The sequence below is a fragment of the Rhamphochromis longiceps genome, linkage group LG12 (genome assembly GCF_057381845.1).
Source record: "Rhamphochromis longiceps isolate RC_006_pf linkage group LG12, R_longiceps_female_GT1.1, whole genome shotgun sequence".
NCBI lineage: Eukaryota > Metazoa > Chordata > Actinopteri > Cichliformes > Cichlidae > Rhamphochromis > Rhamphochromis longiceps.
The window spans coordinates 18,831,282-18,846,379 of NC_140568.1; the positions used below are offsets into that span (position 1 = coordinate 18,831,282).

The 15,098-nt window shown below is 42.1% G+C and overlaps 1 protein-coding gene across 4 annotated transcripts in view; it reads right to left on the reverse strand.

Moving 5' to 3' along the window:
* ncor2 (nuclear receptor corepressor 2) overlaps nt 1-15,098 on the reverse strand; it is a 91,454-nt gene that overhangs the window by 26,988 nt on the left and 49,368 nt on the right. For all 4 annotated transcript variants that reach the window (XM_085425045.1, XM_085425044.1, XM_085425043.1 and 1 more), the window contains exons 10-17: nt 13,940-14,112; nt 13,647-13,740; nt 10,399-10,577; nt 9,675-9,729; nt 9,486-9,584; nt 7,702-7,844; nt 5,135-5,295; nt 3,830-3,892 (exon numbers count right to left, since the gene is read on the reverse strand). In XM_085425045.1, the coding sequence (XP_085281171.1) occupies nt 3,830-3,892; nt 5,135-5,295; nt 7,702-7,844; nt 9,486-9,584; nt 9,675-9,729; nt 10,399-10,577; nt 13,647-13,740; nt 13,940-14,112 (967 nt within the window). The remainder of the gene's footprint in view (nt 1-3,829; nt 3,893-5,134; nt 5,296-7,701; nt 7,845-9,485; nt 9,585-9,674; nt 9,730-10,398; nt 10,578-13,646; nt 13,741-13,939; nt 14,113-15,098) is intronic.

Here is a 15,098-nt window from a genome sequence, read left to right on the forward strand (position 1 = left end):
ATACTTATAACACTGATATTACGACACATAAAATGCCACCTAAATATGAAAAAGTTTTTTTTAAAACTGCACAGTCGTGTTTCACTCGCACAATAGTTGCAATTGTATTAACATTAGCACCTACATAAGTGCTGTGTCACACATACAGTGTGTAAATGTAATTTAAAAAAAAAATCTCTAGCTAAAAGGGCTAGCAAAGCTATGAATCATGCAGAAAAAGTGGAAAGACCTATAATATTCACTGTTCGGCTGAGAATTTATTAATACTATTATAAAAAGAGCTGCCATAACAAGCTTGGGTGATCTTCATGTCTGAGCTTCTGGAGTCTAAAAGTGGCAGCGCACCTTGAAACTGTTAAAGTGGAAGAGGTTTTTCAGCTGAAATATTCATTGCTGCCACCAAAGGTATTGCTAGAAAAGCTTCTCCCAGGAAGAAAAGACTGGTTGGCCTGACTCGCTCCATGAGGACTGAGACACGTGACTGCTGATACCTAATAACCTTTTAAAGTCTGTGGGTGGGAGGGGGTGGACTGCCCTACAAGTCATACACCCTCGAAACTGATAAGAGTACACACAAAAATATATGCCTTCACACCAACCATGAAACAACGGTGGCATAAGAATAAGCACATTTATAGAAGTTAGATTAACTCTTCGCAGCATGCAGTGAAGCTGAAGTGCTAAAGAGTTCAATTTATTTACTGAAGGTCAAAGGTCACTTTGTGATGACCTCTAGCTATATCCAGTTTGATCCGCCACACGCAAGCACACAAACCACACAAAGCACAATCCCAATAAGTTATAGTTGGCTCAGGGCCTCAGTTGCTCAGAGCAACACACATGTAGCATACATCCAATCAGCTGTAAGAATACTGAAACAGGTGGTAGCCTCACACCCAATCAGGACATCGTATTTTCTTTAGCTCCTCCCAGATAAAGTCCAATCAACACCTGGTGCGGCCAGAAAGTGGTTATTCCTGTCTGTCACATGCCTGTCGCTCTGGTCGTCGTCTCGTGCCCCTGCTCTGGATAACGCTATCAGACGGTCTGATCTCTCGAGGGCCAGCAGGGAAGCTGTTCAGGGCTGGGCCTTCCGGATCCAGAGCAGAGGAGATGAAAACAGCTCAGTCTCAGTGTTCTTCTTGCCAGCTGGCTCGATACATGAGCCGGTGTCAGGTTGACATACTCTAAACCAGCACATGCTCCTGGCCTCTCCCCTCCTTTTCCCTCTCCCTCTGTCCTCCCTGTGCTTCGGTGAGTGCTGCTCTGTTCTTCTCAGTCGCTCCTCTCCCCAATGGCGGTCGCCTGGGAAGACTTCCACAGGAAAGTGGGACTGTGGGGCGGTTCTATGTGCTCAGCCTCTCTCTCCTCATCTGATCTCTCCTCTATCTCTCTTTTTTTCCCTCCCTCCCTCTTTCCGTCGGTCTGTCCCTCCCCCTACCTCACTCTGCCAGCAGGCACCGCGGCATGCACATACACACACATGCACACACAACCGCATGAGTGAGTACAAACTCTCTCTCTCTCTCGTTAATACTCTAGCACACAGACACAAACATACACTCGGGCAGTCCAAGAGTAAACAGAGAGAGGGGGGGGGGGGGTGGAGAGAGAGAGAGAGAAGCCTGGTGAAAGCGAGGAAACACAGAAAGCAGAGCCACTGAGCCAGAGAGACAATGGAGAAAGGGAAAGGATATAGAAGTGGAGAGTAAGCACAGAGAGAAGAGTGGGGGCAGCAGGGGTGAGAGAGGGAGTTGATGTTGATACCATGAGAAAGCATAAAGGCTTTCACATTTTTCCTGACTGACCTGCTTTTCATCTTGAATGTGACCTCTCTAGTTTATAACAACACACAGTGAGAGGAGAGAGAAAGTGAGTGGGGGAAAGAGGCGCTTGCCAAATCTTCCACAGCTCTTGCCAATCTGGGCTGTTGCCATCTTCCCAACCGAGAGACAGAACGAGAGAGAGTTGGAGCAACGGCGGAGGAGAAAGGGAGAAAAGATAATATGGCATTCTCTACCTGCTGCTCCTTTAAATGGGTTCTTCCAGCATGCAGAGCTGGGCCTATTATCCAGCTGCCTGGCTGCCCGCACCCAAGCGAAGCCTGGCAGATTAGCACACTTACATAAATGCTGGCCAAGACTGGTACGCACTCCAGCACACACAGGCATAGCCTTTGCTACACATTACTTGCATGTGCCCACATTCACGTAGGCGTAGGGTGGTGGGTTTAAGACAGAGTTACAAAGCCTGCTCATCTCTTGTTTGAGGTGCCAATCTTTGACTGGGGAAGACAAGGGCGATCCATCTCCAAGTGTGGCCATGCCATCCTCGAAGGCACTGCTGGCTGGCACTGCCACGCAGGAATGGTGAGGCCCAGCCAGACACTATAAATGCCATTATTCAGATCTGGTTAGCTCAAAGGGATAAACACATTAGCATCGGGACACCTAAACCTCTTTAAAACATATACATGTCAAGCACCTGCTGCGGAAAAGCACCTTGACAAGCTTATTCAAAACTAAAGCGCAACTGAGGAAATGGGAGGACGGAGGTTGTGATCTTGGAATGTCTGAATTCTTGGAAAGGGAATCCCTTTTGACAGGTGTGGAGGTTGTTGCTAGAACTGATGATAAAACGACCTCCTCCTCCTCCTCAGCCCTTGGTACTGTAGCTGGGGTTCTGTGGTTACATAAGCCCTTCACAGAAGCACCGCTCCCACAGAGCTGCCAGGCTAATCCTCTTGGATGGAGTGCCCCACTAATCCTACAGCAGGAGAATGGAACTGAAGACATTAACCAGGATTACTACACAGGACCGTGTTCGAGCCAGGCTAGTGCCAGTTATCACAAAATAACCTCTTAACACACAAACCTGCACAAACACCCAAGTAGCAATTTGCAGGAGACGGGACACAAAGCACAAAGCAGGTGCAGACTAAATGGGATTTTAATATCACACTGGAGCTTCTGATAGTTGTTTGCAAGGCACCTCATCTGCTGTTCAAAACATTCAAAAACAGGCCTGCCAGTCGCACAAAGCACAATGACACATCACCTATAAATTACCACAAAGCAGCCGCCTTGTGAAACCCAGTGAATCATGTGCAGAAGACCTAGCACTACAAAGAGGTAGTTGATCAACTTTGCCCACTATTTTAGAAGTTATCGAAAAAGGATACATTTATTGTGAAGAGTAAAGAAAGATCTTTATATGCAATGTCACTGCCAACACACACACACACTCACCTTTTCTTGCAATATGTAAACGTGTTTTTAAAGCATAGTAAACATTACTGCAGGTAAAGGGCTCATTGAATCAGCAAATGAGGGTAATGTACTGCATATTAAAAAAACGAAACCAAAAAAAAAAAAAAAAAAACAACTTTAAAAGCATACTCAGAGAGTGCAGGTGCAAGGAAAACTGACAGAATGTCAGTGACCTTTATGAATCAGCCAGTAATCTTCAGTGAGAGACAATAAACAGCCGCATTCGTTAATGACTGCCGTATTCGCAGGGGTTGGTTGATAAGGGGCAGACTTTACAGCCTCCTTGATAAAATACAGGCTTGCCTTGACCCAGAGACACAGGGAAACGGCTCCAAAAAGCAGCAGACTCCGTTCAGGCAGACTGACATACACATGCATAGACATAACCTAGCAGCACGTGGTGGTTGCTACCACACCAACAGGAAGTCACAGCCACATCACTTGTCTATGCTTTCGAACAGTGCTTGAAGCTGATAAGTATTCTTTGCGTTGACGAGTTTATTATAATACATAAAACATGCAATAAAGCTACTTCACATGAGAAAAGAAAGGTGTCTTACCTTTTTTGGCAGTTTCCATCTCTTCTTCAGTCCAGCGAGAGCTCTCATTCATTTCAAGATTGGCTGTTAAAAAATTTTTTTTAAAAAGACAAAAAAAAAAAAAAAAGACAAAAAAGGAGAACCACCAAGTTAGAGAAGGCGGGAGGAGGTGGAGGGGGGAGTGGGGAGTTGTCACTATGTCTGTTAGGGAGTGACTGACGAGAAGAAAGACAGAGAGAAATTAAAGAAGAAAAAAAGAATAAGAGGGGGAGGGAGGCTTGAGTTGCTTGCTAGTGAAGCACTGCAGCATGGGTCGCTAGGGACTGTTTGTTTTAGATGGTGGAAGCAGGAAATCCAAGGAGAGAAGTCAGTTAATGATTATAGACATAACAACTGGCTTCTTTCGCTGCACAGGCCATAAGCCAGGCTGTCCCTGGCCTTCCATGACAGGACAGCGCAGCAGGAGTCTGTGCTCACGTGTCCTCTATATGGACCTGTGAAGGGCACATTGGGCCAGCTAGCACTTCTGCTAGCAAGGGAGCAAACAGTGGCAGGGGTGTGGCTGCTGACTGAGAGCCCCTACAGCCCAAGTCACCAGGGGATTCTTTGTGACTACACCTGCAGCATGTATGCACAAATGCTGAAACATCAAAAATGCCATCCTAGCCTGAAGCTAGTTTGTCTGTGTGTGCACAGCTTACACACCATCTGTTAGAACATGAAACAGAGCTAAGCAGGGGGACAGTGCTGACACACAGTCCTTTATTAATAGTTCATCTTTTGCCAATAGGATTTTGTGTGCGTACCTAATGCTGCCACATTTTACACCCATTACGATTTCTTTTTTTTATGGTGTTTGAGTGACAGTCAGGCAAAAGTAATGAGTTTAAGACTGAATAAGACAACACGAATAACAGACAAAGGATCAACAGTGCACTCTTGTGGTACGGGACCAAAGACCACAACTAGATCAAAGGTGACCAAACTCAGTGCTGAGTGATGATGGCAAATATTTATCTGTAAAGATTCTCTCTTGTTCAATTGCTGTTAACAAATGCACACAATTTATTCCTGCATGCCATCTTAATCTTTTACATCCAGTTAAAAATTATGGGGTTAATTTAGAATGATTTTGTAATAAAGTATGTCTTTACATCTGTATATAAGTCCAATAGCAATTTTATCATGCTGTTTACCTACATTGTTTTCTAAGGCTACAGAGTTCAGCGTGGCTTAAGTCATATGATAATTTGTTTTTTTTTTTAACACTGAAAGAAGAGAGAGGAGAAATCTGCACCAATTTGCTGCAATGCAAGAGATACTGACCGAGCTCATTGTTGAGTGGCGGTGCTGAGGTCTCCTCTGCTTCGCTGGTCATAGAGCGGGTTATACGGCCCTTGCGGCGTCCCTGGCTATTGGCTGTTCGTCGACCCTTGATAGCCACGGGAGGCTCTTTGTCCTCTGCATCTTCTCCAGAGGTGTCGTCCCTGTATTTGGAAAATGTCAACAGAGTCAGCAAGAGAATGCACCGGGTTGCTGAATGGTCGGGTCTATTAAACGGGACATTAATTTCTGGGCAGCACTGTGAGGCACTGATAATAGTCTTTTAAAGAAAAAAACAAAACAAAACAAAGGTAGGGTGGGGGGTATGATTCAACAGCATAATGGCTTCAGTCTGAAACTGAAATCAAGTGTTTTATTGCAGAAGAACAGACTACAAGCATGATCTGTGGTGAGTTTTGTGCAGGCAAAGTTCATCACAAAATGATGACTCAAGATTTAAAAAAAATGGTTCCAAATATTCATCAGGGATATAAATTTTATTTAATATTTATTGGGACTATAATAATTTCTGAAAAAAAAAAAAATGCAAATGATAGGATGCAAATATTGAACAAACAGGAGCTGTGACACATTTCAATACTACAACGCTAAAAAACAGCAGGACCAAGAAAAAGCATCTCACTGAAGTAACACTGGGAAATTGTGGTACATTATTCAATATGTGGACAGAGAAGCAGGTAAATGAAACTAATGGACTGTTTTCTGATATGCAAAAATAATGACCTTATATGCCTGATGCAATTACTTGCGTGGGTATACTGTCCCAATCCTGGACACGGACATGTTTGTCCAAATGAGGATGGGCTAGGGCTGTTCGATATAACGATACATATCAGATGACGATATAAAAACGTCTATCGTTTCATTTTACGCTATCGTTTGTTTCGTGGGTCGCAAAATAAACTGTTTACAACAATATTTTTTCATCGTTTTGATGGTCACTGCAGTGGCTATATTCATTTCTTAAAGTTCTCTCTTTCTCTTATATTTTATATAACCACACTACGGACGGACAAGCGCCTGTTTTTATGCGTTGTCGTTAGCAACAACGACGGTAACACCATCGCGTGTCCGCTTGTTTATGTTCCACATAAACCTTTCACAATAAAGCCAAAGATCCTGTTGAGAATCACGTGAAAGAGCAGATTATTTCCGGATGAGAAATAAAAAAAAGAGTCGCCAGGTGCTAAAAAAATAAACCTTAGACTCAAACGTTAGAACAGGCTTTGCCCCGCACCACGCTGTGTAATAAATACTCAAAGTAAATAACAAAGAAAATGGCGGCCATTACAACTTATGTCTAAAAATGTATAGTTTCACGCATCTGTTAGAACACTTGACTACAGTTACATGACGCGCAGCTGGAAACACTTCCCGCAAGTCGAGCTGCCCGAGATTCACAGAATTTACAGAAAATATTACATTTTTGTGATTTATGTCGTTATCGGACGATAGATGTCTTATATCGGGATATGAGATTTTGGTCATATCACACAGCCCTAGGATGGGCAAAAATACCTCAGAATGAAACAAACTTCAAATCAAAAATTTGAACGTGTATGCAGACGCTGCTTTTTCCATTCTTTTTATTTCCAGGATAATTTATTGAGTGTCTGCACAATGGCATGCCAGGAGACAGCCACTGAATTTGAACCTTCTGCTCCTCCATTCATCTTCCCCCAGCTCCATTAATCTTGCTGAGGGGAGCTGGTGGCACACTAAATATAGGCAAGCCAGCTGTGCCAGGGGTGACAGGCAGGCAGCGGGGTGTGCTGGGAGTCACGGAGTCCCCTGGCCTCGCCTCAGAGCAGGCGGGCACCCGGCAACGCTTCATCATCATCATCCTCCTGCAGTCTGACACATCTGCAAATATGACCTACCATTGCTTGAAACTGCTAGAGTGTACACTCTCAGCTGACAACATAATATAGTGCCTAAATACACACGCAGAGGGATGGATTTATCTAATAATTTTCAGGCAACAGAATGCAATGAAATTCCTACCGTTTCTGCCTCATTCAGTGGCACCGTGCCTAAAAACACCCCCTCCTTCAACACTGCACCCAGCTAGGTTAATTACACGGCTTATTTTCCTCACCAAAAACAACTCAGACTAACAAAATAAGCACAGAGTTTTAAAAATGAGACTTTGTGCTATTTGCAAAGGGATGAACGTAAACAGGAAAACAGCTGCTCTACTAGGGAGAGCAAATGGAAGCTCAAAATTGCTGTAGGTGGAAAGTCTGGCTGGAGGTGAGGGAGAAAGAGCTCAAGGGTTACAGAATGATTGCATTTCCAGATCAACTCCCAATAGCCAAAAATTACCCCAACTCCATTTCCTGCATCCTGACATGGAACAATTCGAAAAATTGCGACTTGGAGAAAAAGATCAAGTAAGAAAAATTACTCCAGCTGTATGGGTTCACCCACTCAACTCCATCTTTTCTTTGAGCTGTCAGTGTGCTCTCAAATTTAAAGCTCCCAGTGCTAAAAGCTTGCTTGGATAGTTTTGACTTCTTTTTTTTTTTTTTTAATTAATGGCAACTCACTTCATTCCATCTTCCTTGTCTTCAGTGTCATTTTTCTCTTCATCCCGCTCTGCCTCCTTCTCTTTCTCCTCCTTCTCCTTGTCTTCCTGGCTGTTCCGGTTCACTTGTTGTTGCTGCTGCTGCTGCTGCTGCTGCTGACCGTGCTGTGAGGAAAAAACACAACAATGAGGTGCCGTATTACAAAGATAATCCCAAGTAGTTTGGCAAAAACAAACAACCCAAAAATCTCCTGCAATTTGCACATCTTTGACGCACACGCTTCAGTGTGCAAACGCAGAGGCATTCAGATTTTGTCAAAATCCTGTGCATCCTGCCCATCAGATTAATATAAAAAGAAGCAGTCGGTGGTTAACAGCTTTACTTGAGTAGGTTACTCCAGTATCTTTCTAGCATTACTAACCACAATTTATCTTCTCCGATTTCATGCATGTTCTGCTTGCTTCCAAACAGCGAATGACTTAGCAATTTTGGTGGCAGAACCCAAGTCTGAGACTTCCTAGCCGACGGTGTCAGGCTGGCCTTCGTGGTGGTGTTTTTTTCTTGTTTTTTTAAACATAGAATATGAAACCAAAAAAAAAAAAAAAAAGAAATTCCACTCTTCCTCATTTCTAAAACCTTGCTTTCTTTTATTGTTTTTTAAATGCATCTCACTTTACCTAAATGAAGATTTACGCAGCTTCAATTTTAGCATAGGCAAAACCAAAGAGGATGCGAAAGTTCCGAAATTACAGTAGCACATTTCTTGCTCCTGAAGCACCCAGAACCACTTCCTCAGCAGTTTCCTGCCTGTCTGGGCTTTTATGGTTAGAGTTCACAGCACTGACACGCAGCTCGACCTAAAACCATAAATACTGCTTAACAATGATCAGTCGGCTCTTCATCAAGAATTAAGATCTCATATTCTCTTTTTGAGGTATTTGCAGTATCATTCTGAGCAAATGCTCACCCAAACCATGTAAACAATGTGTATCTCTGTAATAGACATATTTTCAGTAGCTCCTGACAACCAAACAACAATTGGCAAAATCTTACTTAGCATTTGTTGTTAGGGAGGGAGAAGAGTAAATTTAAAAATGCACCTTTCACACAGAGAAGCTAATTCTTTTTTCTCCATTTGCACAGCATCCCTAATGTCCTCTCCCGCTCTGTGAAATTAATAATGATCTCAACACAACACTACAATACTTAGAAAAAGATTGGACTCTGTGAAGCTGGAAAGACATTAACATTTATATTAAGTCATTTCCTATTATATTTTCTCCTCTCCCCAAAAATAATCTGTTACCATTTGGAGCAATCCTGATGTATAGCAATGCACTTTCTGTTCCTCCTCTGCAGATACCTCCCTCTGTGACAGTGAGCTGTAAATGCTAGCTGCTAATCAAGAGATATGGTCGCAAAGTGCCTGGTAATGAGCAGTTTCTTCAGGAAAGATGACATAGTTTGCTCATAAACATACGAAAAGGTCGCCCTACATGTGCCATTTCATTAGTGCCACCATGAAGTTAGCACCTGCGGTTAGATACATTATAACAGAGTTCATTTGGAGCAGGAATAACGTCACCCTACTACAGAAAAATGGTTTAACATGGTGAGATGATGATTGTGTTTACAACAGACATTATCAGCCTCATTCTGAGTTGATTTTAAAGGGACTTAAGTCTTTCAGTGTGCCATATTTACACATAAAGTACCCCATGTGCTCTACACAAAAACAATCTTATCTCAACTCAATCACAATGCAGAGAATCTATCAGAAGTGTAAGCCTCAAAGATGAAAATACCTGGCTTCTTCCTCTGCGTCGGTAGTTCCTTCGCACAATGTTCTTGTAGTTCTCATTCTTTTTGGTCAGGTAGTAAAAGAGCACACACTCTGCCACCGTCTGAAACATGAAACAAATGTCATTTCTTATGCCTTGAAAAAAGGGAATGACACAAAAACAAAGGAGTGAAGAGGGAGAAAAAAAGTATACCTTTCTCTCTAGAAAAGACGCAATCAGACCGAAGTTTTTGGGGTGCTGGATGAACCTGTGGAAGCACAACAAAGGCAACAGAATGAATCCAAAATAATGGTAATTTCTGGAAAGTCACAAAATACCACGAAGAGAGTGCCTGGGGGTGGGATGACATCAGCGATCACACAGAAAGAAAATGAGAATTTATGACTCAGCTTACCTAAAAAAAATAAAACAAAAAGAACAGAAAAAAGGAGAAAAACAAAAACCCTGCTTTAAATCTAAAATCTATTACATAAATAAATATTTCAATAAATAAATAAAACCGGTTACTTAGTATTTCTTTTAGATCAGAATTGTTAGAAGAAGAAGCTGAAGTTTATGTGGGGCCAAACTTTAAAGTTGACGATTTTACAGCACGGGTTTGATTTGGCTGCCTGAACCGCCTCTTCTCAATTCTCACGAAAGAGGAAGAGTCACTTCCTTACTAACAACTCCCTGACCCTTTCTCAGTCACACATGTTTCACAGGGAGTAAAAGACGCAGTTCGCCATGTTATATAAAAAGCAAATCTCAGGAAATTTTATGAACGTAAGAGCTGAACTGAAAGTTAATACAGCATCTGAAAACAGAATAAACCTGTAAAGATGAAGGAAAACCAACAGTCTGGTCATATGCTGTGCTGTGGGTGTCCAACAGCTTCTGTTTCTAGCAGTGTTATTATCAAAGGAAAGGAGCTTACTTCTCTCTGAACGTGTCCTTCTCTTGATCGCTCCACATATTCATAACCTGCCGGTCCTTGTACACCTTCATGGGGTCACCCATCAACCCATTCATGTTGATGAACTTGATGCGTTGCTGCTCAGCGTCAAACAGCATAGGAGGGATGACTGCCAGCTGTCGCATTTGCTTCTCTGTGTTCTAGTGTCCACGCGTGCCACAAACCCACACAAGACAGAGAAATCAACATCCTGGAGTGAGGGGGCTGGTCTCCAGAGAGACATACAGCCTAGTGCTAATACAGACATGCACTCTCTTAAAAAGTTGTGTGGTAGCACATGATGTTTGAAGCATTTGGAAAACAAGCACAGAATTTCAGTGTGATTTGGTGACTCAACAGGCTCTGTTATGCTAGGTCTAATAGCAGCTCTCCTTCACAGACTTATTTCCCATCACTCAATTATTTGCAACGTAACAAAGAACCAAAACCTCAGGACTGGTTTGTAAATGAAAAGCACTGTCTTGTTGTCAGCTTTCCAAAGACTGAAGGTTTGCAGTCTAATCGACTGACAATAAGTAATCATGACACTGTCAGGAATAAGTACGAGCTTTTGTGCATATTTTTGTGTGTTAGAGTCCAGACTTCAGTTTAGTAGATGAAGCTTGTGATGAGGAGGAGGATGACGTTTTATCTATATGCCAGTCACGTTGTGTCTTTCCTTTGTGTTTTCACTTCTTTGGTGAGGGGGACCCTGTCTCAGATGATAAAACATAGGTGTGATCCTTCATATCGTGAGTCTGAAGGTGCAGACATTAATTAAAATTTGCATTCTTGGCACTTTTCTCCTCTACCTTTGGTGTACTTTGCATGTGACTGGTCTGTGATATTTTCAGTGACTATATTTTCAATTTGAAAACACACTTTGAGAACTGAATTTCATTTCAACTGGAGTAATTATTAGCTTTTGTACTTTAAATGCCCCACAACACTTGAATGTCAAAATATTTTTAATACTAAAACTCTTCCCAAAACCTGTAAATCTCCAGGCAGTTACTTAGCTGTGATTTTGAAGTCCATGCTAAAGTTCCCCATTCTCTGCCTGAAGGTTTAGATTCATCGCAGAACAATTACACAGAGTGTAACGGGCAAGAACTATGATTACTGAAGCTAAGGCTATGGGTCAACTGTACAGATTACACAGCACATAAAGCAAAGAGAAAGGAGGTAAGACTACCAGTGAGAGAGCCAGTAGAAACTGCCAGAAACTCCTAAAGCCTTTGAGAGCATTCCAGCTGAAAGCAGCTGTGCTAGCTTCTGGGTTGTGGTGGCCTCAAAAGTATAGTTGGTCATTTTTTTAACCACTTAAGCCCCACGCCCCCGGTGCCGGGGCAAAAAGGAGGAGATCACATTTAATTGGTTATAACACAGGTGAGAAATGTAAGTCCAGACATGTGTGGTATCCACAGAAAGCTCTGAATCTCAGCAAAAATGTCATATAAACCATTTCTATAACCGCCAAACACACCGAAAACAAGCCATGATTAAACGAGCAGTTACGTAAATGCGCAGAAGTCTGCTAAACAAACAAAACCAAACAAGAATTTCTTCAGACTTCATGTATCAGGCTAAAGAAAGGCTGGTTATCTTCTAGATTGGTTGAAGTGATGTCAACGTGACATTGTTACTGTGATCCTGTTGGCTCAAACGGTTAAAAAGAGGGGCCAATCATGCAAATTGACCAAAGGAAACCAAAGTTACAGCCAGGCCAATCAAACGCTCTATGCGCACTGCAGAAAAGGGCCATTACCATGTAAATGTGTGGTTAATTCTTCAAAAATATTTTTTAAAAAAGCATTTTTAGGCCTGTTAATAAAATTAATTAATTTCTGCTCTTTAATACATAAAAAAAAAAAATTCCAATGGTATGGTGTCCAATTGTGTGCCGAAAGTGGACATTTTTGTACAGCGTCTGGATATTCATGTATTGACAGTGCTGTAATTTTTCCACTGTTTCACTTTAGAAACATAAATTTTTGCACAGAGGATGTTTAAATGTTGGTTACTGAATTACTGGAATGAAATGTGAACTGAGGCATATTTTTGAAAGGGTTATATGCTAAGAAATGTAAAAAAATTAAAAAAATAAAAAAAAAAATAGGCGAGGATTAAATCTACATTGTCATTCTGCTTAACTGCATTTATCCATGTGGCTAGAGACTGGTCACATACAGAGTACACCAAAGGTAGAGGAGAAAAGTGCCATGAAGGCAAATTTTTATTCATGCCTGCCAAAAAAGTGAAAATACAAAGAAAGACAGCGCGCCTGGCATCTGGATAAAGCGTCATCCTCTTCCTCACTACAAGCTTCATCTCCTGAACCGAAGTCAGGACTCTAAAGATGTATTTATTCCTGACAATGTTGCGATTATTTATTGTCAGTCGATTAGACATGCAACCCTCCAGTCACTGGAAAGCTGATGACAAGACTATCATAGCCGAAGCAAACCAAACATTTCCCACTGTAGTATTTTCACATTTAAATTCACCTAACAAAACACAAGTTGACTTATATTGAAGTCAGAGCAAATGCATTGTTTATGTCAGCAGCTCTGGCACTGCTCTGTCAGTGAATCGGTTTGAATTATGACAGAGAGTAAGGAAACAAGGAGGAACTGCTAGTGATCTGTTCAGATGAAGTGCTGCAGGCAACAGCACACCTCTGACTTCTTAGCAAGGTAACCAGCTTTCACTTTTACAGCAAGTTTTTGTTCAAAGACTCACGTTGTGTCTTTCAAAAAACAAACAAAACCAAAAAAAAGATGATTGTTCAGCATGATGATGGGAAAGGCCAATTACTGACAGATTTTCTGGTCCTTTTTTCTCTTTGTACACCTATAACTGTGTGAGGTGCAGCATTAAACTGGTATCAATACTGCCACCAGTAACTGCAGGCGTCACCAAAAAAAAAAAAAAAAAAAAAAAAAAAGAGCAATAAAAAACATCCAAAGTGCAGTGAAGCTAAAATGCTACACATCAATATTTGGCCTGAGCTGCACTTACCTTTAAACCAGCAGCAATTAACATATAGACAATTTTTAAGCTCACAAACTTCACATATTTAATACGAAATAGGTGAACGCTCACATATACAGATTTACATATTAAGGCATAATCACATTTCTCCCAGCTTGACTGGGAAGAACTTACAAATACAAGATGCACATGAAGACCAAGTCTAGGGGCTAAGCCACTTTAAGAGAAGAGCTTACCTCATGCTCTGATATTCCATCAATGATTTCAGAGACTTCATGTTCACTGCGAGCTGCAGATGAGGTCAGCCCACCCCCTCGCTGCCCAACACGGCTACAAAAAGAAAAAAAGAAGACCCGTTCATTCAAATCTACCCACACACTGCTGGCAGTGAGCTACCTACATCACATGATGAAACAAATCCACGTTAACGCTTTACAAGAGCAGCAGTAATAAGGCAACAAATCAAACTGATTGAGTCTGTTACATTAACAGTGTCTGTTGTGCCGGTAGGGAAAACAAATCATCCCACCTCTGCATTCGCTCCTGCAGCTCTCTTTGCTTGCGGATCTCTGGGAACTGTTTCTCGTAGTACTCCCGCACCTTGCTTTCCTTGGCTCTGCGCCGTGGGTTGTTTTCAATGCGCTCCACCTTCTTCTCCCAAGCCTCCATTAGCTGGTCATAGCGCTGGCAAAACTTCTGTTCCTGAAGGATCACAGAAACAAAACGAGCTCAGTCTAATGTGGATCTATTTAAATATGATCCTTACGCCATATTGGATTTGAACTAGGAGGAGTATTACGTTTGAGAAGATGCATTTCCTGAAGATTTGACAGGAAACCTTAAAACACACGGCAACCCTCAAAGAACAAAATGATTTTTCATATTACGTCTCCTGGGTGTATCCTACCATGCACCCCTGTGTGTTCAGAGGGGGCAAAGTGACGTGTTGGTATTCTACGAGGAGTCTAGCCTCGAGTCAAATCTCCGGCAGACGGCAGCCAACTGTTTTCCCAGCATCCTCACAGGCAGGCTGTAAAGCAGGCCATTAACCCTGGTGGAGACACGACCCTCGACGGGCTCATAAATTACAATGTAACGTCCCCCTTCACTTTGCCCACAAGGAGCTCCTCACTTTGAGAAGAGTGGACACCGTGACACTGATGAGGTGCTGCATTTGAACCATTTTTTTTTTCTTTCTTACATCAACTTACAATACAGAATATGCTGTGACAGAGTTCCTCTGGCACCAACTGAGAGATTAGATGCTACTTTCTCATCATATATTTTTTACTTTTGGATACACGCAAATGTCAGTAAAAAATAATGATTTCCTGTCAAGTCAGTTGATTTTACAATGGCTGCCTGGCTTTAGCATCAGAACTCACCCCATTGATCTCAGCTTTATTTATAGTCGTGCTCTTTAGCTCAGTCTTACTCAGGCCCTGGCAGGCTGGAGCATTGGGTAACCCTGTACACTGCTCATTACAGTGTACAGTGAATTCAAAATTATACTTTCAGATGACAACATGGGTTATTTTTTTGGTTGGTTTTGAGAGCAATTGTTTCCCAGGAGCACAGTGCAAGTACCAACAGCAGATCATACCCACAACCTTTTTTTTTTTGTATGCCTAAAATGGCCACGCACTTCAAGGAGCAGCTGGCCCACTTTCATACTAGTCATCTGTCAC